The sequence below is a fragment of the Etheostoma spectabile genome, chromosome 21 (genome assembly GCF_008692095.1).
Source record: "Etheostoma spectabile isolate EspeVRDwgs_2016 chromosome 21, UIUC_Espe_1.0, whole genome shotgun sequence".
Classification (NCBI taxonomy): domain Eukaryota; kingdom Metazoa; phylum Chordata; class Actinopteri; order Perciformes; family Percidae; genus Etheostoma; species Etheostoma spectabile.
The window spans coordinates 17,410,000-17,436,496 of record NC_045753.1 but is presented as its reverse complement, the minus strand read 5'-3'; the positions used below and the strand labels follow the sequence as shown (position 1 = coordinate 17,436,496).

At 43.8% G+C, this 26,497-nt stretch overlaps 1 protein-coding gene across 27 annotated transcripts in view; it reads right to left on the bottom strand.

The window, feature by feature from the left end:
• Positions 1 to 26,497, bottom strand: part of tcf7l2 (transcription factor 7 like 2) — an 88,647-nt gene that overhangs the window by 52,176 nt on the left and 9,974 nt on the right. For all 27 annotated transcript variants that reach the window (XM_032501879.1, XM_032501877.1, XM_032501889.1 and 24 more), the window contains exon 4: positions 5,687 to 5,788. In XM_032501879.1, coding sequence (XP_032357770.1) covers positions 5,687 to 5,788 — 102 coding nt within the window. The remainder of the gene's footprint in view (positions 1 to 5,686; positions 5,789 to 26,497) is intronic.

The following is a 26,497-nucleotide window of genomic DNA, read 5'->3' as shown; positions in this document are numbered from 1 at the left end:
TATATATATATATATATATATTGCCCAGTTCTATCAACTGAGTTAATCAAATGATAAATTATTTATGGGAATGTGTCAAATTAATAACCCTACAGTCAAAAGGGACCACAACAATGTGTGAGATATGAGCTTTCTGTTGCAGCAAAGGTTAAGGGTGGATGGATGCACAGAGAAAGAAGACAAAAGCGGGGGAGAGGTTATTTGGAAAAGGCTTAAAATGCAGAGGGAAAGTGCAGTTTAAGGTTGGTATAAGTCAGGATTGAAAAAGACTTCTAGGTAAAGCCTATAGACGCAGTGTCTATGTGTGTGGGTGGTGCCTGTTGACCACAGGGTCGCTCATTAACAGCTGAGGAGGCCAGGCATCCCAGAGTTCTGGGCAATTGTCTGCCTTGCCCAGGTGCACGGCCCATTCAGACCACAGGAAGCCCCCTTTATCCCCATTCCTCTAAAAATGGACAGAGACGCGGTCAAGGAAGGTGAATGTGATCCTGGCTCTATCTTTTCTAACACAAACCTAGAGTAGCAGTCGAATGCCCATCTAGTCCTTTGGCCCATTGTTGGTATCTAAAGAGTCATTGTGGCATGCCTTTTCTAAATGCTCGGTGTTAGTTTGTTTAATAATATCAAAAACAACCCAGCTCTTTTCACACAGCCTCTTTCCAGTTCACATTCTTTAGAGAAACAAGACTGAATGGGAATGGAATAAGCATGTTCAGTAGTTGTAAAGGCTCAGGTGGGAGGTCTTGCAGGCCATAAAAATGGCCAGATTCCATCACTTCCTCCACACTAATTACCATACACTTGGAACTAGTGCCCCCCCCCTCTTCATCCCTGTGCCCATGCTTCACTACCTCTGACACGCACGCACACACACACACACACACACACACACACACACACACACACACACACACACACACACAATAACACACAGGGAGGCGCAGTTGGGAAATGGTTAACACTCCAGCCGTCCCCTGCTGCCAGTGAAAGCCCACAAAACAATAGAGACATTGTTTGACCAAGGCTAGGCTCTAGACTCTAAGGCTGTGTGTGCGTGTGTGTGTATGTGTGTATGCACGTGAATGTCAGGAAAGTAGTTTGTGTGTGTATGCCCTTAACATTTGCATGTTTCTGCCCCAATTCACAGAATTGTGAAAGTTCAGAAACGTAATTCAATACAAAGAATGTTTGAAATTCTTTATATATATTAAATATATATCATTGTATTTCATTGTAGAGGTGCTGTTTCATTATCTATATTCTAGGAAATATTTGATAGCGTGACTGAGATTAGTTGGTTTAATACTTTTTAGCCAAATAAAGTCATGACATTACCAACTTCTGCTTGGACACCTGCTGAGTCTTTTACTGCACTTTTGTCGATGCTATCAACAAATGCACACTTTAAGTAATGGACTTACAAAACAATCTGGTATGGTACGTAATCTGTTACTGGGTTAAGGCAATAATCACTGTCTATGTGGTAAAAGAAAACAAACACACACACACACACACACACACACACACACACACAAAAAGACACACACAACTTTCTAGATTTGGCCACCAGCTTTAAGCTACTTCCTGCTAAATATCCACAAAGTCTCTTTAAGTCCACAATGCAATGTCAAATTAAAACATCACAATAAAAAGGCACGTTGACAAAGCAAGGACTGTTCATGATCTTTCCCTCAGGAGCATACAAATGTTTCTTGGGAGTCTCTCTCAAAAAATACACATCAATAGGTGGATAAATATTGAATAACTTTCAGCCAATGGCCTAAAAGTTCGGCAGCGGCGGATTTTGAGGCTGCCTGCGGGGTGGTCAAGCACTTCAAAGGGTCCTGCGTGACCCCCTTTGAGAGCATGGTAAACAGGGGCATACAACGTGCCCTCAGAAAGAACAGCCTGCGTGAGGTCATTTCCTCTTTTCTCGGCTGATCCACCTCGACTGAGCCTTCCAGCCAGAAATGAGACTGTCTGTCTGCATCTCTGTCCCTGTCGATCTCTCTTCCATCCTTCTCTTTAGCCACAACTTTCCAACAACTTTATCTACAGCCATCGTTATCTTACCCTCTATCTCTTAGTGTCTTTCTATTGTTGTTTCAACGGTCTCGGGGTCACTTAGGCTTCAGATTGCAGTTATCTTGCAGGTCAATCGATGGCTTCTTATCACTGCTTATGCAGCCTGATAGCACTAAAGCCAGGGAGAGACCAAGGCGCCTGAGTGTTTCTTTGCATTAGTAAACAAAAAGAAAACTACTGTTTACCAGTTTTTTGAAAAGGAGATCACATACTGGAACATGCAGGGCTACATGTTCTAGTTAAAAAAAAAAAAAAAAAGAAGCTTGACTGATCGAGTGACACCAGCAGGAGTCCGTGTGGGGTTATCATTGGCAAGCACAATGCTGTCCACAGTTACCTGTCTTTTCTATACATACAACAGACGGTATGATGCAAACCAAGGAAACATTCAATCACACTTCTTTCTCAGTCAGAGGTGGATGCTGGAGCGAGATGGCAGGAGCGGTAACTATACAAGCTGCATTTCACATTCAATATATCAGTGGTGCTAACAGCGAGACATGTGCCTAGGCAGTGATGCTGCAATGCCTCTGATCTTACCAGCCTGTATACTCTATCAAATAGATCACACTAGGGCTGGGCAATATGACCACAAATATTACAATGTATTCTCTCTCATATTGATCAGTGTCAGTAAAAATCACAGCATCAGTTTAATAGTCTCTCTCTCACTGGTCCGTACTGCTTTTCCTTCTGTTTTTCTGCTTCAAACTAAAGCCCAAAGAAAAAAAGAAACCAGAAGGTTCATTAAAATTTCAGAAAAGGAGTTATTTATCATCAAACCCAACTGTTATTAACCCTTCAATCTCTTATACAGTATAGGGCTGCAACTAACGATTATTTTCATTGTCATTTAATCTGTTGATAATTTTCTCGATTTGTTGCTTATATATTTTGTCAGACAATTGTGAGAAACGTCGATCAGTGACGTCCTCAAATGTCTTGTTTTGTCCACAACTCAAAGATATACAGTTTACTATCATAGAGGAGTGAATAGAAAAGAAAATATTCACATTTAAGAAGTTGGAATCAGAGATTTTTTTTTGATTTTTTTGAATGAGAAATGACTCAATTAATCAATGATCAAAATAGTTGGCTATTAATTTAATAGCTGACAACTAATCAATTATTGTTTCATCTTTGCAGTTCTAGTCTGTTAACTTAATTTAAGTTGTGGCTATATTTGTTAAAGAAGTCCAGCACACTGTTCATTACGCCTTGCAAATACTTTTATTTCACAACGTTTCGGTCACACAGACCTTCGACGTAATGGACAGTGTGCAGGACGTCTTTAACAAATATTGCTGGTAACCTTTGCCTTTTCCGACGCACCTGCCCCAGAAAAGAGGTGTGCAAAAGAGCTTTTGAATCGAGTTGTGGCTATATTGCCACCTAAGGCAGAAACCTCGGCTCCCAATCAGGACCAAATTGAATCTGTTATATTACAAGGAACTTGTATGCCGATATGTTCGTTACATCTCGCTAATCAGTCACTTATTATGCATTTTTGTATTGTATTTTCATGTAACTCAATAGTTACAGTCACTACATTGTGTTGTTGTGAATGGATTTATACTCCAGCAATGTGCAAGCTTATGTTTTCCATCTGACTGGTTGTCCATCTACGTTGTTTGAAGTTTGTTTTTCGCCCCACAGCCAGTTTCTGTTGTGGTGATGCCTCTTTGTTCCAAGCCTGTTAGTGTTGCATGTCTGACTGTTTGTATTACCACCTTCTGAGCACAATGTGGAAGATAGATGCTTGAATTAATTTTGCCAACAAAAAAAAAGCCAAAGGTGTCACGTTATAAGTTTAGATCAATGGAGCACCCAATTAGTCAGTGAGCAATCTAAATTTAGAAAACAAATATTACAACAGAAATGTATGTAAAATGGCATTACTAATGCATTCTGAAAAGTTGAGTTGCAACCATTACATTTTACTTGTTCTCAAACTTCCTTTAAAAGGGAATCGTCTAGCAGGAGTTTAGGTGGATGTGAGGTGGTAAGTATTTACAGCCATATGACTCATACCAGTATAAAACCTCAAGTATTTACCTGCAGCTTTTGCTGCCTACGACCAGTTTAATGACTTCATAGGAGTTGGGACTCTTTTCTCAGCGTCTCCTAAAATAACAGAGTATGAAGAGGCCCCTGAACTCTTTGGTATAAAAATAACACTAGCATTGCATTGACAGATAAGGAGGGCCTTAGCTGAGCTTGTGTTCAGAATAACGCTGTCATTGCTAGCTCTTTGTCTTAAACACAACTTTTGACAAGGTTTCTGTTTCAAATAAAGAGCCTTGTCAGCTCCAGCTATTTTAAGACATGCTTAACTTAAATGGGCAAAATACCAAGGAGGCCTCAGCTTGCCAACTTTTGAATAACTGCTCAAGATGGTATTTATCACGGACCATAAAAGTAACTGAACTGATCAAATGTCAAATATGACTCAGAGGGACACTCTGTCTTGACAGTGCAATTTGTGTGATAAAAAATCATTGCTTCTTCCTGTGAGCTCCAGAGCCATTACGGCTACTAACTGTGTTGGTGCGCAGAGAGCATAAACAAAAAAAGGGTCTGTCACGTATTATTATTAGCTCCACCGCTGAATGGTTACCACAGGAAATATTCTATTCATGAGCACACAAACTTGGAAGGCTTCTCCATCTAAAATCGCTTTGCGCTTTTCAAATTTTCATAACGATATGTAGAAGATGCACGACTCCAAAACAAAAAGTAACAACTGTGCCAATAATGGCCCAGGGCATTCAAGATGATCACCTTACTAATTCTGCTCAATCCCCACTCTCATTGATTTTCCTGGCTCACTAACCCTGTGACCACATACGCACACCTCCCAATGTTCAACCTTTCCGCTGACCTTCTGAAAACTTTATGCCTTTAGCTATCTACTAAGTTCACGTTCAACTGTTCATTGTAGAGATCTTATATATTGACATGCCTGGGGTGGATGCTCTGTTATGTTTATGTACTGTGTACGCCCCTATGGCTGTCCAGCCAACTCTCCTGCCAGACTACTCCTCCAACTCCATGGACAGGGTAATCAGTGTTGAAGGAACGCCCACACTTCCCTTAAAGACAATATGTTAGCAGTCCAGCATTAGCTCATTCTCGTGAAAAAGTTGTCAACATTGGACCTGTTTTTCATTATCTTCCAGCTTAGTACAAGGCTCGGCTGGGAGTAATCATTTTCTCTGGGATTAAAGGCGGCATGGCTGTCCAAAGAACAACTGCTGCACCTGCCACAGTAGCAGTCCCCAGGGCCATTCGCCTCCTGATCATTTACTGACAGATGAAAGCTATACTTTCCGGAATCCACAGAACTTTCATTGTCAAAATCTACATAAGTTTACAAGTTTACATCAAACTGACTGGGTTTGTTAGTGACTGTGATAAGGGGTAAATGTATTTTTTTTTTCAGTCAAAACATCCATTCATAGGGGGAAAGGGAGGGCTTTGACACTGAAGAAGTTTTCAGGATGGATAAGAGAAGAGAAGCAGGGTTTGTTTGTATTTCTGTCATGAATAAGGAAAGAAGAGCTGGTGAAAGAAGAAAAGTACCAGGCGGAGTATTACTTACAACGATGTGTGCCGGTGACGGGGACCTGGCATCTTTAAGTGCTTGTCTACTTTGAAGACCTCCTTGTTGAACATCTAGCAGGGGCCATTTCATCTGTAGGTACTGAATGGTAGAAAGGAAACAGAATGGAAAGAAACAAACAAAACATGTTAACAATGCAGAAAGCAAAAAGAACAAATTAAAAAATAAGACAAAAAGGGACACAACATTTCTTACATGGGTGTACTGGTGTGGAAACTCAAAAAAATGGAAAAGCAAATAAAGATCTTAAAGCGGCTGGTGGATGTAGGTGAGGATGGCCTCAAGCATGTATGTGAGAGTCCAGCAGGAATGCACACAGTAGACGTGAAAATCAAATTACACATTTTGAGAAATATACACAAAAAACTCTTCCCTTAGTAGCCAGGCTCATTCTCAGTGAGCAGAATTTTTTTTAAACATTAAGTTACTAACTCGGAGTTTGGGTCGGGTGGACGTTAAAGGTAGTACTGTATACACCTCCTGGCTTTAAGATGACCTAATGTCATAAATGTGACTGTTGTTAAGACTTTTACTGGAACTCATAAAGAGGTTAAAGCGTGGCGTCTCACCACGCTCCTCTGGGGCTAAACCTCCTGACTGGTCCCATAAATGATTTACTTGGCCTCTATCAGAAGTCTCTCTGTCTTTCTCGCACGTGCGCACGCACCACCACCACACACACACACCAACACGCACACACACACACACAAACACAACACACACACACAAACACACACACACACACACACACACACACACACACACACCACACACACACACACACACACACACACAGATAAGCCAAAACAAGGGTCATGAGAAACATCTGTCTGTTATAAAATGGGTGGAGCCCTTTAATTAGGTGAAAGTGCTGCATTGACGATATTACCTTAAATGGTCTACTGTATCTTCATATATATTATATACATTGGCCATAAAGGAAATTCTCTGTAGATTTGTCGGCCATCAATAGAAAAGTGTTGAGCTTGCTATAGTATGTGGTCTAGACACTGCTTACCAATGTCTCGGCCACCTAGTTTGAGGGAAAGCGGTCACAGCAGCAGTTTTGACTCTGAGGCCTTGGAATAGGTCTTAAGAGGCAAAGGGCCTTAAAATTGAGAAGAAGGGAAAGTACTGAGGCAGCAGCAGCTCCTTTACATTCAAATATTAGCCTTAGTGGCTATCTAGGTGATGGCAGTTCTGGAGATATAAGATATATAATATATTATATAATATATATATATATATATATATATATATATATATATACATGTATAGAGAGAGAGATAAGACACCAAATACAAGAACAGGAACAATAAATGTTGTTGGGTTATTAAGACAAATGGGGCATAACAGACCTATTTTGTAAGCTTGGTGCCAAACATTCTTGGTAACAACGGCTGAGTCATTGTTGTTTTTTTTAATTTGAATTTATTTAAATACATATTCATATAAGTTGCTCTATTACACACCGAATCCCCCCTGACAGTCTGACAGGTCAGCTTGGACTTGGATAGGGGCCTATGATTCCATTTGCATGTAAACCTTCAACATGATCGAGAAATCTTAACTCTGGAGTGCATTTTCAACCTCTGATAGCCACATGTTTAAAGTTTGTTGCTCCATTTAAAGATGCTATCAGAATTCTATTCAATTACATAGAGGGATTGAGATCATGTAATGACATAAGACCTTAAAAAGGTTCATGCAATCCTGTTACAATTTATAATTATCTCACCATCATAATTGGCCCAGAGCCCGAGATCACATTTTGTGCACTTGGTGACAAAAAGATTAGGCATTGCTGTTTTATAAATTAGAACTTCAGTCTTCAAACTTCATTTAGTTTGACAGTTGTATAGTGATGCAGGTACAGTACATTAGATCCAATATCTTTGTGTTGACGGCTAGTTTGTATGCATGTCTGAGGCTGTGTGTGTGTGTGCGTGTGTGCGTGCGTGTGTCAGAGCTGGTCAGAGAGTGAATGTGTCGCGACCCTTCCTGAGACTGTGTCTAAATCAGTGGTAATTAGCGAGGAGTTCACCGTGGGGTGCCTGCCAGTGGTAGACGCTGGAGGGAGTTATTGACTCCATGTCCTCGGTTACAGCCCATGCAAGGGAAAAAAACAGTTTGCTGCCTGGTCTTTCTCCGAAACTATAACTCATTTATAACCCCAAGATGGTTTTCATTGCTAAAAAACTGGGTTTGTTTATGCTTGTTTGTATGTTCTGAGAGTGGAAAAAGGAAAGGTTGTAAAAACTCCAGAGTAGACGTCTTTTTTATGGACCCCCCACACTGGGTATTAATTGCCATGAAGGGGAGAGAGGAGGAGAAGAGGGGTTGGTGTTGTAACAGTAAAAGAGGAGGAAGTGAGTGACGGGGCTGCTATCATCTATGAGGTAATTCAAGACAGTGTCCATTGGTGCCAGGGGGGCTAGAAGACGGAGCAGTGCAGGAGAAAAGAGGGAAAGTCCTGTCATTGGGTGTGCACACATGCTCGCAAATATCCAAACACAGCTGCAGCCAGAGAAGGAGTCGAGCGAGAGGACAATCTGAGTAGGTGGGTAAGGAGCGTGAAGGTGACACCCCTGAGTGTGGTAGAGAGACACTGAAAGACTACAGAGAGAGGGAGGGTGCCGCAGCGCATGCCCTGACAAGTGGCTCCACTTCAGCTCTGCTATTGCAAATGTTCTCACACACACTAATCTCTCCTGTAGGTTTTACAAGCATGCCAAGGAAAACGGAGCCCTGGCAAGCACCGGGCTTTCCGACCACCCCCTTTTTGGCCTCCTTCCTCTTCCTCCACCCGCCAGCCTGCCTTGCTAACCGACGCACCGCCTGGTCTTGAGTAGGCCATGACCTCTGACCCCTCTCTGCTGTTCCAAGCCCCTCCCTGTATCCCACTCTGCGACCTGAAAACTCTCCCGCTATGAGGGGGCCCCCCGGGTAACTCAAGAGCCATTCCAATGTGACAAATTGCTCCGGAGTTCCAGGATAACTCTCTCTTCTCCTCTGTGTCTCTTCCTGCCCCCCACCCACACACACAAACACTAGCACGCCCCCCTTGACAGACCCCCACCCTGCAAGAGCCACCCAGTGGCTGTGCTGCGGCTCCAGGTTGTGCAGCAGACGGCTTTTCTTTTGCCCCTCTCCCTTTCAGCCTCCCCCCTTTCTCTTCCCCTACCCTGCACCCCTACTCGCCTGGCCAGCCCCACAATGGGAGCTGAATGACTCAATTGTCTCTGATGAAGTGAAAGACAAGGGAGTCCTCTAAACCCTTACACAGGGATGAACTCACTCTCAGTGTTCTGATTTCCCTGTCCTCTACTGCTTTCCCAAGCACAAGAAAAGGGGTTGGTGGAGGGGGAGTTGCTTCCAAAATAATGCTTATTTTCCTTAATAATAATTTTCTGTGTGTTCTATTTTCAATTAGCCATTTAGTCTTTAAAATCAGTCAGAAAACGGGCCTGTCGCTGCGGCCTCTAGCTCAACCAGTAAGAGCGTGCGCCCCATGTTGGCTGAGTCCTCTTCAGCGGCCCGGGTTTGAATCCGACCTGCGGCCCTTTTTTTGCTTCCTGATATTGATTCCGATATCTAAACTTGCGTATCGGCTGATACCGAGTACCGGTCGTATACCAGTGTGTCATGTATTTTATCAGGTTAAACTCTTTGTGAAACATGAACAAACACAAACAATGAATGCCACAAGACTTTCTTTTTTTTTATCCGGTTTGGCATTCAGTTACAACGGGAAAAGAACATAATAAACTACTTTAAAGTAGATTTTCTTTAGGATTTTTTTTACGTGGTATCGGATCGGTGTATAAACTCCAGTACTTCCCGATACCTATACCAGTGTTTTAAGCAGTATCGGAGGCGATACCAGTATTGGAACATCTCTATCCACAATACCATTTTTGGGTTCCAAAGCTTTAGTAGAAATCCACTCACAACTAAAAACAGCACAACCGTAAATGACAGCAAGACCCTCACACGGAGCTGAAATGAAAACGTTATGCTGAGACACGTGTCTTTTTCGGTTTAATTAAAGGCATTCATGTTTAAGGATGCTGTTATTCTACAGTATTGGAAAAAAATAAATTTAAAAAATAGCCGTACAAAATGCTCCGTCGATCAATTAATCTGCTACTTGTTTCAGATATATTTGTTTTACTATACTATATCTGAGCAGATGCTTTCTATTTGCATGCTGGACAACTCACCCATATGTGAGTTACTGCTGCTGCACCAAGGTCTGGCATGTTATGAGCTACAGAGTGTTAACCCAGATCCACACCGACTGTCATCGCATTGAAAACAAGCTGAGGCCCTGGGCCCGGTGTCACAGCTCGTGGCAGAGGGGCTGTAGGCTCAAGACAATTGGAGGGGCATCCTGAGCGCTCACACATCATCCACACATGTCTGGACACTGGCTCTCACCACTGTTGTTACTAATTCAACAAGCTGGCACAGAAGCAATTTGGCCTAAACCTTGTACCAGTGCTAGACTCTGATCGTCCCAAATATAACCCATCGTTTCCACATCCTATCAAACATTAACTAAACGTCAATACTTGCTATTGACAAAGACGGAGGGGGGGAGAATTCTTACTCATACATTTTTAAGTGAGAATGACAGGCAAGGAAAGAGCAGGATTGATCCGCCCCTTTCTGGTAAACAACCAGCTCCTTTTTCATAACGCCCCCATCTGATGTGTTTATCACATGTAGCCTGACGGCTAGAGCAGCAGCCACCGCAGGGATTGTTCGTTTTGTTTTGGATTAAGAGCAGAGGGCTTTAGACCAATCAAACAAACAGAGATCCTTATGTGCCAATGTGGCTCCCAAACACTGGTCCACTTTCCAGCAGGGAACCGAGGGACAGATGATGAGGACCACTGGGGCTCAATCGAGCATCCCAGCCATGTGAGCAATGTGAGAAAGGAGGGGAGACAGAGGGGCAGAGACAGACAGGCATATAGCAGCTTGGGTTTAGAGCTAGCATATGGATACTTGGTGTTGCTCTAGAGAGTCCAGCAGATCTTCGACCCATCTGTGGACGCCTCATATGACAGACATGACACAGCTCTACACGGGCGTCATTCGCAGTTTTACAGATAACACGTTTACATTCACAGTGACACCCTGACTTACTTACTGTACATGCTTACTCGCTCATTCCCACCTGAGCAACAATGCTCACCCACATTTGAACATATTGTGGTCGACAGGCCCGGCAGCTCCTCTGGGAGAGCACTCAGAGATGGGATTGACAGCTTGCAGATTACACCAATCAGACTGCTACTCTAAAGAGCTTAAATTAAGTCTAAAATGATCAAGGCTAGTAAGAGGAACCCATTCATAGCTCAGCAAGTAAACTGCACCGAGCTTAAAAGATTAGTCTATCTAGTTTGACTACAATTTTATCCCGTTAAAAACGAGAGCAGAGCATATTGTCTTGATCTGTTGCGGATATTGCCCGCAGCCTTTGTCCTCACTCACAGGTGCCAGAGAAGAAGCAAACACGTGCTTATACAAACACTTAATTTGTTATTAATTTGAGGGACAGTCAGTTTCTTTAAATGAGGGGAGGAAGAACCTTAATGCAACACAGACCAATCTACCTGGTTATAAAAAGAAATCACCAGTCTACTCTACGTTGTTGTGTCTGATCGGGTGTACCTGGTACCATTTTGGGGGAATGGGTTTACTGTAAAACGAATACCTTGACAAAACTCTGAGAAAGTTTGACACAATAGTGCCTATCATAGCTGCTTTAGTTCTACTAATGCACATTTTATGAGTAAATAATAAAGACAAAAAAACACACCCCACCTGCTCTAATAGCCAGAGGCATTTTGCAACCAGGAAAATAAATGTGGAAAGTGGGAAGGCCTGGGGTTTGGGGCAGGAAGGGGTCCGCTGGGTCCATACTTACTCCAAAGCCAGAATCGCTTTGGGGTACCACTGGCCCTGACAGCACTTGGGCCACTGGCCTGATCCAAAACCTCCCCTCCTCACCTTCTCTACCCCTACTCCCTTTGCCAACAATCTCCACCTCCACCTTAAACTCCCCTTCTCACTCTGAAAAAAACTCAACACAACACTTTCATAAAAGCTTATTTTCCACATGGAGAATTACCTCTCCTTCCTCTCCACCCAACTCAGATATTACTCACCCCTTAAAATTAGGCTGTAGAAACAGGCATGTGAAAGTACTTTTGTTCATAATATCTCAGAAAGTATTGCAGTCTTTGACAAAAAAGGGGTGAAAAGCTTAGTTTTTAGCTGATCTGTTTGGTGGCCTTTCTTTAGACTTATTTCCATGAACACTTGACTTTTATCTGGCCTGTTCTGGAAGTTAGTTTCACTCTCTTAAACACTGTTTCACGAGATAAGTATGGCTTTGCTCTGACACTGTTTACTTAGCATGTGTGGGCAAATGTGATGTTTAAACACCAGTTGATTGACCAAAAAGTTTCAAAGGATTGCACAACAAGTAGCCGACAAATCTGTCTCCGACAATCACAAGGAGACAAAGTTGTCCACTTGTCAAATGTTTAGCACAAATGTAGTTCACTACCTTTAAATTAAACTGATTTGAAGATGATAGATTATAGCAAAGATTATACACACCCGGATGCACATACCGAGTTCTCAGTTCAAGTTCTCAGCCCAAAACACACCAACTTCTCAACAAGCCTCAGAAAGTAAACAGCGTTCTTTTTCTGACTTTTGCACGTCCTCCCCCCATTCCCACTGTCCCTCTCCTTGTGTCATTAGGACTATCTCTTGGCGGCTCTATAAATATTGTGGCAGGGAGGGTGAAGGCCAGCAGGAGCTGGCTGGTCTTCCGTCAGCCCTGCTAATGAACAGGCACTCTGGCACCTTTAGCATCAAGCTCTGCTGCAGAATGCCTCTGCTTTCAGGTGGTTCTGCTGCTTCACAGAGCTACTCTTCTATCTGAGTGACTCTTCTTTCTTTCTTTTCCTTTACTCAGACACAAATATAGCTTGGGCCTTGGTGTGCTTTCATTAGCTTCCATGACCACTAGGGTGACAAACTGAGTGGGTTATATATGAGGCTGGAAGCTCTGATAAGAGCAATGGTCATAAATGCAACTTAATCGACTTGTCTCACTTACCCCTATTAAGTTATCACTTTAACAGAGTGGGATTACTCATCAATACTCCCTAGTCTGGTTAGTAAAGGCTACAAAAATAACTGGATGCAAAGTGCTTAGTTTAAAGATAAGGGCAGCATAGGTGAAAGGTTGTTTAGTGTGGGGTACTAAAACATATTTTGTGTTACTAAAACCATAACTTAATGTTTGTATTAAAGGTGCTTTATCAAATCATCGACATACTTAACAAGTCCCTCTACATTTTATCCTATGAACATTTTCAGTCATGCGTGTCTAAGGATGTCTAGATGTACTCATTCAAAAGAAAAACTGCATTTACTGGTTTTATCCTGAGGACATGACATTTTGTCAATTATCAATTTGAGAACTAGTATGCATCTTGGATGAGCGGTGAAAAGGTTAAAAACAGAAAATCCATTGACTTGTTTTTTTCCATATTGAAATGTAGGCTATTACAGCTTCCTCCATGCATCAACTTGTCAGATTACTGAGATCCATGTAAACATCTGCAGGAACTATCAGCTCAGTGTGGTTAATTGTTATTTGTGAGCATTCTGACATTTTGTAGAATCAAATCAGCATTGTTATTAATAGCAGTCAGTAGAGGTCCCACAGCTCAGTGGAAGTAGGTTGATGGATTGACAGGCCAAAGATCAGGTCCGGGACCTTCCTGGTTGGAGTCTCGTAAACACTGGCCTAGTCAGAGGCTACATGGAGGTGAACAGGCACGTCAGCAGGACTAGGTGTGTCTGAGCCCCTTACGCAAGGCCAGGCCAGGGGGTAGGAGGAGAAGAGGTTGGGCAACTCATGCGCACACTACATGCTTACCTTTGTTTGCAGGAAGCAGGGTTTGGGGCGTGGAGGGGAGAGTTAAAAAGGTGAACAGCAGCTGAGCTCTGCTGAGGGAGAAAAAGTAAGCTGATTGCAGCGCCCACGTTCTGCTGGAGAATGCTGTATTTGGTATTGTGCTGGAGGAGAGCTGAACGCTGCCCTTGATGTTGGGTGTCTGGTTTTGTTCTGCGAGAGTTCGCTATGAATTAGTTAAACGGTAGACTGGATATAAGGAAGCTATGAAACATGCCTCAGAGGGAGAGAATGTGTACACTCTGAGGCTTCACAAAGACTTCCGATATTGTGAAAACACTATACGCTATCACACAATTCCACCTACGCATATTTATCAATCAGAAAGCATTATGTTGAAGGCGTCACACACACACACATATACCAACAGCCAATTAATCTTCACAAAAGCATCATACGAAGCCAACAAACATTCAGTCTGTTTTGTGTCTCTTTCACACTTGCACATGAACCTTGAAGCAGTTCAGCCTCCATATTCATGAGGCCTACTCCCTCAGCATACCTAAAGCACAGGATTTAAAAGGGTTTTTACTCAAATCCCAAATATGATTTTAGGTTATGGATTCATAACACAACCATCTATGCTAATTTGTCAGCTTTGAACCATCTATTTTAGGTTCATTTAGCTTTAACCTAACTTATAACTGTTGTTATGCAACATGGCATTTACTATGACACCGTGCAAGAAAGAAGGAAAAAAAATCCACACATGCAATTGCATGCACACTCACACAGTGGGGTTCTGCTGCTTTGCCACGGTAACGTAATGAATAAATAAGTAATAAGGGTTTGGTTATTGGAGCTCATTAAAATGTGAGATGCTTCTAGGACAATAACACCCGAGGAGGGTCAGGGGAGACGGCTGTGTATCTCGGACCAGAGTGGGTGGCTCCCCCCCCCCGCCTCGTCCCTCCATAACCTGACCACATGCCCTCAACGCTCACCTCCAAATCAACTTTGTCAGCGATGCAGCCCCCATCTTACCCTCTGCATCGCAACGTTTTCTGACACACAGCAGCATCTTCAAGCACACACAAGCAAACACACACACACACACCTCTCTCATGGTTAATTACCACTTAGCTCAATCACGTGGTGATCCGTCCATAAGAGCCCCCCACCTTCTTTCCCCGCAACACAAACAGCAGCGCACATGCCAATTATTGATGAATCTTTAATATGCCGGTTTACAAAGTCTCCATCTCATTTCCTACCCCTGAGCAGATGATTACTCTTCCAATAGGACAAGCATTATAAATCCAAAACGGTTTTAGCATATAGAATGTCATGTGCATAAGATTGAGTAAGAATAAATTAGCTTAATGTAATATTACTGCAGGGCTGAAACAAAGTGGGCCATTTGGGTAAAAACAGCTAACTTTTTGTTTTCCTCTTGCCTTGCATCTGGAGATAGCACTGTATTAAACCCCCGCACAAAAATCCCACGCCGCGATAACATGTCAATAATGAGCTGAGGCCATCTATTGATCAGCTTAATTTTGCATCTATTAGCTAGGGAACGGCTTGCTCCGGGGGCGAGGGAAGCCAGGCGCTAACACGCACCGACAGGCTGGATGGAGATCATTACAACTGATGTTCACACACACGCTGTGATTGACATGGAGATAAGGCAGGGGAGAGCCAAGGCTCGCACGCCTCCCCGCACACTAAGCTAATGATACACCAAACGTGTGCTTGGTGTGTGTACGGCGGTGTCTGTGTGCGGGAGCACGATAGAGAGCGTCTATTTAGATAGAGAGTTGGAGCAGGAAAAAGAGGAGAAGAAAAGCAGGCCACACGCCTTTGCTAATTGGCACAGTCAGAGAGGGAAGCTCATAAAAAAACAAAAAAAGCATTTAGTGGAGCACCTCAGCTTTCTGGATCGCCTTATCAAGTCTGTGTCATTTAAATACAGTTGACTACACCACAGAAAAAGCTGGCTTTGACCTATAATGCATGATTTCATCTCATACTGCCTTAATTTAGAGTTTGCATAAGAAACTCAGTTGAGGCCTTTATGAAAATCATTTGTTTTCCGAATGATTGCAAGCTTTCTGTGCCCCGTGTCAACACAACAAGCAAAGCAGCTGAAAGAAGCAGAGTTCTTTTTTTTCCTCTGAGCATTTTCTGACTCTTTTTCGCATATTCCGAAGAAGTGACGTAGAAAGTAAGGATGGATCCATACACAGAGGGGGCGTGCATCAAACATTATGCCCTTTTCTCCCTGCTAACATATCCACCACCGCTGCTACAATGGGCCTGGCTTGGCATTGATGCAACCAGCTGCAATGTAGGATGCAGCATGCTATCCACACAGAGAGTGGAGGAAACAGAGAGTACGGGAAGGGCCGGGCGCTAGAACTGCACCTTTTACCACACCATCAAAAAGAAACGACTGAATCTTTGTGTACACCATCTGTATATCTGAGTTTTTTATGGGGAGGAGGTCTTGTTTTGTGCCAGATAGGTTCTATGGAGGTGAGGTCAGAGGCACAAAAAAAACCTTGGCTACAAACTGTGTGTTTTTGTCAGCTGAGGGATGCAGCGAAGGGATCGAGGGAGCCGCGGGAGGAGGGAGGGAGGTGAGGGAGGGGAGAGGGGGGCGGGGAGGAGAGAGGGAAAAAAAGCCCTCAGCCAAGCCATCAAGTTGAACATTGAACTTCACAGTAGTAGCTGCCTTTCTATGCCTCTCCTTTTGATGTTACCTCCAAAGCAAAGGATCAAAGGCTTGGAGTGTGGCGTGGGGAAGTCCCAAGCTCTTAGCCTGCCAGCCTGTGATATATGCAAAAGTCTACGCCAAAAGAGAGAGAGTGGTGTAGAGAGAGAGAGAGAGCGAGACAGAGAGGGTGCTCGGGTGCAGAGAAAAAGAGAGGAAGCTTGCATGGAATGTGGCTAAATAGTATGTTTTGTGTCTAATGAATGACAAGGGGATGACGCAATCAGCCAGTTAGTTGGAGTATGACGTCAAACGGGAAAAAGTGCACACACACGAGTTTTCGAGAATAGACATTTGATACTCAAGAGAGGGCTGGACATGAAGGCAGTGGATGGGATGGGGCGGAGAGGGGGGTGCTGACAGTGTTTGTTGCCCTCACAACTTGCCCCTCATCACCCCTTCCTCCCCAGCCTTCAACAAGCAACGCGGGACAGCCCTACACAAGCAACGCGGGACCCCCCCCCCCACACACACACACACACACACACACTTCCACACACACACACACACACACCACAACACACACACTTCCACCTCAAACCAACCCCCAGTGCCTCTCCAACATCAAGGGGTAGAGAGGCTGTGTCGTCTCGACATAAATATACAGTGTGCCTTTAAAAGCGAGGACTACAGTAAACACAGTGCACATGAAATTTGGTTGTCTCTCGCTAGAGCACAAACACACAAACACACACACTCACACTGTGGGCTCAGCTGGGCCAAAGAGGGAGCAGAGGTGTGCTAAACTGACAAATCTCTACGACAACACACACAAACACACACACACACACACACACACACACACACACACACACACACACACACACACTCCCCAAGGCTGTAGGATTAAGAGGTCCAGCTGGCTGACAGCAAGCCCTTCCTTCCCACGTATCCCGTCGATCTCCCCCACCCCTCACACATATACACAACCTCCACTCCTCAACGGCCCCTCCCACATCCCCAACCCAAAGTCTGCCAGCCATCCAGCTCACCGAGAATGCCAGGAGGACACACCTGAATTTGACATTGATCTGCCAGGAGCCCTTTTCACCTCCCTACACCCCTGTGATATCTCAACATATAGGAGAAATTGACTCAAGAGTATTCAGGAAATCCTCAAGAGAAATATGAATGCTTGGGGTGTGAAAAAAAAAATCGAATCGTATTTGTATCGCAATTCAAGCTCTACAGATTCAAAATCGATTCATAGAATTCCAAAAATTGATTCATATTTATTTATAAAAAAAAATAAAATAAAAAAAATAAATATTGAATCAAATAGCGACATTTTCTGAATCATGCACCCCTGATGGATGCCGTTTAGAGAAACTTAAGAGGAACCACCAACAGGACGTGTAGCCTAGACGTCATGGCATATTATCAATGATGTTTGCCCGTCCATCTAACCCCATGGCCTGTGGTACTGGTTATATTTTTCAAGTTACAGATTCCTTAAAGTCATGGCCTTGAGAAATAGAGGAATGAGTATGGGAAAATAAGGTGTGGAGGGGGTGCTGAAGATAACATAATGAGTGAAAGCTGGAGTAGATGGAAGAATATAAACCTTAGTATAATATATACCCCCACACCCTTTCCCCATTTCTCAACAGCTGCCAGGTCACATTACGGATGTCTGGGAGAAAATATGCAGCAGGGTGTTGTTTGAGTGTTATATCATTTTGTCGACAGGGCAGCATGTGCACTTGAATGTGCAAGAAAATAAGCGTTCACTATTGCAATATTTGAGATGACTGAAAGTTAGGATTATGTTATTGGAATTGGTTTAGCGTCTGTTTTTCAGGTGTTAGCATGCATCTATGCCTGGAGGGAATGAAGATGGTCAACATTTTTTTAGGCTAATACTGACTAGAAAGTTCAAGGCTATGACAACATATGAATTCATCAACGTCCTTGAAGAGCCAGAAGTGAGTGACAGGCTTAATGTGGAGAAAAGACAGGGCATGATTTAGGTGAAATTTGGGTGAAGAAAAAACAAGAGCAGCAGCAGCAGGGTCTCATTTCGGTTGTGATCCCAACCAGAGGATGCTAAAACCGTGCTTAGGGCTGCCTTGCCCTGATGGATACCTAATGAGACCAGAGAAAAATCTATCCGGCAATTCACCATGCTACCATCGACAGAAAGTCAGATCGCTACCATGCACTGGGTTGGTGGGGTGTAAAAAGAAAAACAGACAAGACAGTGGTGTAAGGAAAGAATAAGAATTAGGGAGTGAGAAATGGAGAAAGGAGAGAGCAACCGATAGACGGGAGGGGAAAAAATCACAATGATGACACGTAAGTGCAAAGAGCGATTAAGGATTTACTTTCAAAAGGACTCCCATTGATCTTTTTTGATAGACCTGCAATAAATCAAACCGGATTGACTCGCATGAGAACCAAGCCTAATCCTTTAGTCAGATCCAGGAGAACTCCAACCAAACCAGCTGTTAATTTAGGCTTTACAAGATAAAGCAGGAGAAATCCAACCTGATGTACCCTAGGGCAGGGGCTTACATCATCTCTGTAAAGCAATCAACTTATTGCCAGTTTGGAGAGGTAATCAGAGCACATACTGAGAGAGGAGAGGGAGAGAGCGAGAGAGAGGAGGGATTGCTGGGTGGAGAGAGGGAGGTGGAAAAAGAGAAAAGGGAGACAAGAGGTGGCTAAAGAAGTTCAAGAGGGAACAGCATCATAAGAATGTATGAAACAATGGACATGAAAATGGAGTCCCCTTGATGATAAGAATCTTCTTTTTTTTTAAAGATAAACTAAAATGTATTTTTCTGCATGCTGGGCAGATACACAGATCTTCTGACTGAAACTATGAAACTTAACTTTGAAACAAAAAACATGTTTACACAAAGTACATCTCCAATTACCTCCAGAAGGCGAAGATGAAACAGAGAGCAACTAGCTCGCTGCAAACAGTAGCTCTCTGGGCTTCAGCCCCCCCCCCTCTCCACACCACACTGTAATTTCCCAGGAGGCCAGCCCAGAGTTCGTCCCCATCCCCTGTGGCCTGTGCCACCTCAGCCGGGTCCTGCCAGCCACGCTGTGGCTGCACCATAGCACAACCATAGTGATTAAAATGGTTATTTTTGTTTGGGGGAACAAGAGGGATTATTTTTTCCAAGCTCTGGGTGGAAGTATTGCAAGACACCATCCAGCCCACACTGAGAAAAACATACTGATGTATTTTTCAGTTGCGCATTCTGTGTTTGTGTGTGAACTGTACATCATCGGCGTGCTACACGAGTTTTAGTTCCTCTTCTTAACAGGGTGTGTGACACCACAATGGAGGATGCAGAGGATAAAGCCTGAAAACCACACAAACACCCCCACATACATACACTGACACAAAGACTCATTGGTGCACTGTCTACCCTGTATTTAATGTCCTGTTTACAACGCCAAACAACCAGATCAGGAATGAAATCCAATCACAGAGCTTTGCAGGGCCCTTAACGTCGGCCTCGCAGGAGAGCTGAGGAGAAGCAGGCCTTGTAATCTCTGGACACTGTCCAAGGGAAACCAAACCTCAGGAGTCTACACAAAACCACACATAAAATCAGAGTTAAAACAGCAGCCTCTATTCAGCCCGTTGTGAACCCCTCCAGCACACACACACACACACACACAAACTCTTTGGATCCAGCGTTTCTACCCTCTCCTGGTTACACTGTATGCACACAGGGATCACTCCGACTTCAGCGGGGCGCCTCTTGCATCGCCAAATTGACTGAGGCTTGGTGACTTGGGTTTTGACACAGGCTCGTTGGTGTATGTGAACACACACACACACACACACACACACACACACACACACACACACACACACACACACACACACACACACACACACACACACACACACACACACACACACACACACACACACACACACACACACACACACACACACACACACACACACACACACACACACACACACACACACACACACACACACACACACACACATCCATGTAAAGGAGACTGCCACTTAAGCTTGACTCACATCAGCCTGTGCTATCTTTAGCAGCTGGGCTAAACGGTTAAAACCGCATAACAACTCTCCCCCCCCCATCAGCCAGCCTCCCCCAACTTCAAATGAGATGGCCAGGCTCTTTGGCAGTAGCTGCCCACTGGCACCTCCCTCTACGGCCGCAAGGTCACACGTTTAATTACACAGAAAGTAGTAATCTCACCAGACAGATGGCAAGCAGGCCGCCTCTCAATTACTTTATGCCCAATTGAATCATTACTGATGTTATTTGCTAAATCATGGCACACAGGAAAATACCACAAAAACTAGATTTGTGCAACAATTGGGAGGGGGGAGGGTTACAGGGTTGTGGCAGTGTTAGGACAGATAGACAAATGTGCCTCTTGCCAAGCAACTGTGACAGAGATCAAAAAGGCGTGAAGAATACAAACGCATGGCTGTGTTAGCTTTGGGGAAAAATTGGAAGTTTAATACCATAGTGATCAGTGCCAGAAAAAACAGACCCTTATTTTTCTCGAAACCAAAACTGGTACGGAACATTGGCCTATGTGGAAACAGGCGCATCCCGGCAGCCCAGCTGAGGAAACCACATGACAAGGCCAATTTAAAACGGGAAGAAAGTGTCTGTCTCTTAAAAGTCAGCCAACAAAAAGAGCTGGGTTTTCCAGTTTTTTTTTTTCTTCTCTTTAGGACAACCAGTTTGTCATTGGGGAGCATCCCAGTGGGCTCCAAAAGCCCGGAATGGCAAGTGTGAGCGCTCTCATCTTAGCACTGGACCCCGGTGATTCGTCACTCGTCATTTCTCAGCTCCTCCTGCCAATGGCTTCTGTGAACAATTAGAGGTTGACTTTCCCAGTGTCTCAGACCACAGCATCTCAATGTCTGGCCAGGGAGCTCCAACAGTCGGGCTGTCCAGCCAAGAAACAACGTTATCTTTAAGTTCAGGGTAGAGTTTCAGTATTTATTCATCACTTACTGTTAGTGAGGCCTCTCTGAGCCTGTTTATGATTTAACACTACCGCAGAGCTAAATAACAAATTAACTGTGCTGACTGGCCTCATTAATGTCAGGCATAAAAGTTTTCACTGAGATCACTTGTGAATGTGCGAGACATGCCACTAATGTTAACTCAATCCCCAAAATGTGTTTCTTGGGCATACCAATAAAAAACCTGATTACTATAAATATTACGGCTGCTTGTTGGGGCACATTTCTGCTCTGTTACCTGTTGCACCTATCAATGTAATATTAAACCACAACTTTATTTATTATGCCAAGAGTAGACAAATGTCTACCATGTTAAAAAAAACTTGTCGACATAATGTACAGCTGAATTTACCAAAGCGTTAGAGGAAGACAATTGACTGGTTGGTTCAATGGTCTGAATGGTCTGAACAACCAAGCCACGTCATATAAAACTACACACAGTGGTAGTGAAAAAACATTTGTCCTACTGGTGACCGTAATAAGACTGGCAGCTCGCCACTAACTGGGAACAGTTGTGTTGAGAGGCACGTCTACTGATACTGGTAAAATGATCTGTGGGAGCATATAGAAAACTTCCATGTGTTGCACTGGCCTATAGGCGGCAGCCAGCAGTTGTTCTCCCATGAGGGTGGGCAAGCATCTGGGAAGAAGCGAGCAGGCGGATCAGGAGAAGATGATGACTAGATCTGCATATTTACAGCACAGGATTTTCAGAATGCAGGACTCAAAGTGATCCCTAAGGCAAGTGTAGTAAATGAAAAGGGTCCAGGGAACTTCCCTTCGAAGGCTCCGAGGGCTTAGAGTAATGGCTCCCAGGCACATCTACAACCCCACCATCCTGAGAGGACGGGGGAGTTCCTGTTCCACTTTCCAGTTGTGACATTGCTCTGCTTGGGAGAGAAGCTTACTCTGCTACGTAATATCACAATGTTCAGAGAGAAGTCACAGACATTAAAACATTAACATTTTACATGATCATTTTATTAAGTCAGTCTACATCCCTAATACTGTGCCGGGTTTTCAAAAAGAGCTTTTGAATTAAAATGAAACTCAACCAGGCAAGACTGAATCTGATAATCACACAGAATAAAATCTTAGAAAGCTTTTTATTGCTTTACTTATTCAGAAATCTGTAACAAATGTTAGTGGAATTTTGGAACACTAAAGGCCATTAAATGCCTTTTGTGGTTGTTGGAGCTCACTAGGACATGACAGGTCTTATGTCTGCAAAGATGTAATTGTAGCATGTGTGCAGATCTGTTGCCTTTCTCTACAAATTCCAGACATTGTGCATGTGCTAACTGCCTATTGCACGCCTTTTCGGTTCGATCGGTGTGAGGTGCAACTCTAGCTCCTTCAAATTGCAGCTGCTCAACAGATTAGCTGGACATCAAATGTGTGAACAACGTGTAATTCTTACCTGTACATTCTTTGAATACTTGAGTCATAAGAACAGAGTCTGTTCAGCAACAGTAATTTAAGCGAAACAAGGATCTTCACATGTCAAAGTTTATTTTGGAGAGCAATAACATCTCTCCCTATAGAAGGGCAAATCGAGGAGCAAAGTATGTATGGTATACAGAGCGGGTGCAGAAGGTGCATGCACAGGCGCATACAGCATGTTTCAGCCTTAAGCCATGGCACTGGAGTGAGGCCTTCACATTTGATCCCTCACCAGCAGGGAATTCTAGCTGATGCTGTCTCCCAATGGCCCACACTTGACTGTGGGCCTTGCAATCATTTCCCAGCTGCTGTACGGCAGCGCTGGCACCTGTCTTTGACAAGCCCAAGCATTCACACTGGCTATGGTTCCCTGAAGCCAGCTGCTTGGCAGTCAGGTGACAAACGCTAACACACACTGCCTCCGACACAGACTGCAAACACGTATGTACACCAGCAAACCAAATCTACAGAAGCAAGAGGCACTCAAGTGTGATCTCAACCACTTCATCTGCATCATGGTGAGAGAGGTCTTAGCCTCTCTTGTTTCCTCTGTCTGATAGCAAACCGTGCCCTGATTCAGGCTGTGGCTTGGAGTTGTAAACCAAAGCTTCCCTCGGCGACTCTCAGCCGCCTGGCCATGCTCTAACCACTGTTTTTGCATACCGCTCAGCTTGTGTAACCGTTGAGTGGTTTTGCTCCAGCGAGACAATAGCTGAGTAACAGACCAAGCAGAGTGAAGCTATCTAATGTCAATGTGTTGCAAGAGTTGATAAACACAAAATCGGTCCACCCTGTACAAGAAACACAGACGAAAATAACTTGCAGTCTCACCAATGATATTTTTATTTGGTTAACATAAAAGCACTTCAAGTGCTCGGGCAAAAAGGAAACATTTGTCAGGTGAGCAGGTCACCGTGCTCAGGGCTCTGAATACCCAAAGTAAACATTGCCGAATTAGAGCTCAATTTAAAACTCAGAGAGTATGAAAGTCAATCTGGGTCAGAGTAAATCCTAACACAAACATTAACATAAAAAGTTGGGCAATATATATATTTTTTTTTTCAGCTTGCTCTTCTATGCATTATCTTTCACTCACTTCCAGTAGCATAGAAAATAAAATGTTGCTTAGGTTACAGGTCTGCTCTTTTGGGGCTTTAATTGCTATTATTGGTCACACAGTGTGGTCGCAACTATTGCATATAGAGAAAGCAGTCATTCAACTCGCAGGATGTGGGGGGGGGGGGGGGGGGGGGGGGGGGGGGGGGGGGGGGGGGATTGAGCCCTTGGTATGGCAAAGCATTGTGGTGCTCACTCTGCCGCCCAGCGGACCACAGCCATGTTTCTCCACCTCATTTGCAAAGCAATCCCTCTTCCCTCTCACTCAGTGCACTCAGTGCATCTTTTTGTCATTTCCATGTCCAGGCTCCATTTGTTTTGTCCGCTGAGACGGCGGAGGGGGAGGATCGGAGAGAAGTAGGGAACCAGGTCTCAAGGAGACTGCTCTGCAACTAAAGACCATCTTCACATGTAGCCCCCCCTTACAAAAAAAAAACACATCCACCCAACCCACTGGGCCAACACACATTCACCTCTCCCCCACCAGACTAATGTGCCCTGACACTCGTACATCACCCGTAAATTGGCCAAATGAATTAACCACGGCCCCTGCTTAGCTTTTACAGGCTTTAAATGGATTTTCCCCTCTCCAGGTCTGCCCAATAATTGCATTTATCCATCTTGTTGAAGCCAGGTTTACACACTTGCGAGGATCATGCCAATCCCCGGATACATTTTCCGCTCTGGTGGCAAGAGTGTGAGAGATTTGTCATTGGATCATAACAGGTAATTCAAACAACAATTAGCTTGACGACTCGCCGTATGTCAATGTCTGGCTCCTTGTTGGACAGGACCTTGCATTCACTCTCTTCATCTGTCTGTACATCTCTTTTCATTGCCCTTCCCTTATGCCTCAGTGTGATAAATTGAGCCTTGTAAAAAATGTTATCTATCATCCAAGCCTCCAGGTTAAAGCAGCAAACACCCACGGTAGGAAAGAGAGTAGTGGCCATGAGTCTTCATTGTACAAAAACACACATGTAAACAGAGAGCAGGGCCAGGGTGAAGGCAGAGCTGTGAACACCAGCATCAGTGGGGGTCATCTCCACACTTGTGAATGTTTGAACAGAAGTGCATTAGACACTGGGGGGGCCCAAAGGACAATTGAGCTATGTAAACATGCAGCAACTTCCTTCCCTCAGCTCCTCCAGGCCTGCACTGAGACAAGCCTCTGTTTAAACAGCACACACAGCATTCCTGTGCCTGGGCCTCGGCCAGCTGCTGCATCCTCACTGCAGGCCTGCCTGGCTGCCTGAGCAGAGACAGATACAGGCCTTACAACAGCAAGGGTCATCCCTAACAGACAAAGGGCTTTCATAGACTTACAAAACCGGACTCATCTACTAGAAATGCTCCAGAAGCCTGTGCTGCCTACTTAAATGCTGACGGCCAGAGTCCACGCTGGCCTCCAACGGAAGAAAGATAAGCTATTAAAAGAACTAAAATCATCACGTCGCTAAAGGAGCCATCCTGAAATCATTACCACGTGACGCCACCTGTAATGACGAAGCTGGACATTTATCTTTATTGATATTTCAAAAATGCAAAGTGTGGCGGTCAATAAAGATTGGAGGAGGCTGTAAAGAGGAGATAAAGAGCCTCCTGGTTCTAAAGGGCATTGTGACGTGCATCATATGACACAAAGGGCACCCCCGCCCAGTGAAGTCTCAAATCTTGACTTTCACTATGACTGAAGAGGTTTCAGATTCATGATTAAAATCTAAAATGAACTTAGAGGGCTTACAGGGAAGTAAAATATATAATAATATATAAAATTATATATAACGCTAAAAAATGTTTATGGTATCCACGTTTATTATACAAATGACCTTTACGATTTTACTACTACTAAAAGATATAAGATTATATAAGAACACAAGTTTGGAAGAACACAATAATTAAATATTGATTTTACATAACCAAGACATCCAAAAAAACTACAGGCCAGTATCTCCTTACTGGTTTATCTAGTGAAGACAACTTTGGAATTTTGTGGTGTTAATTTTGGACTTTGACAATGGTGGTTCCACTTAAGTAGTTTTCAAACTAAATGTGAAATTCAATCTCTCACTCCAACAAGTTTTGAAACGGGACTGCCACAGGGAAACCTGTTGAAATAAGACTTGTGAGCCATCATTAGAGAAAACCAGGATGTAGAGTAATCATCCTCGGAGCATTTCCGTGCCAAAGTATGTAAACTCGAGTACGGGAACATGTGCAGCACTAATTTACATTTAATACTTAACAGAGGTCTACTAAATCAGCTGTCATTCAGGCTTGGTTTTATTATAGGAAGAGTACAATCATTACTTCCTCCATGTGTCAGTGCCTCAGCAGTGGACACCATCAGAGCTGCCAACAACAGTGCACTGCTGGCCATTATTTCAATCAAATGTCAGGGGGACTAGTACACTGCATTGTTTTCCCTAACAGTGCCACATTGCCTATTGCCTTTCCCTTTGTCTGCCATTGCATTTGGTTCCTCTGTCTGTCTGTCTGTCTGTCTGTCTGTCT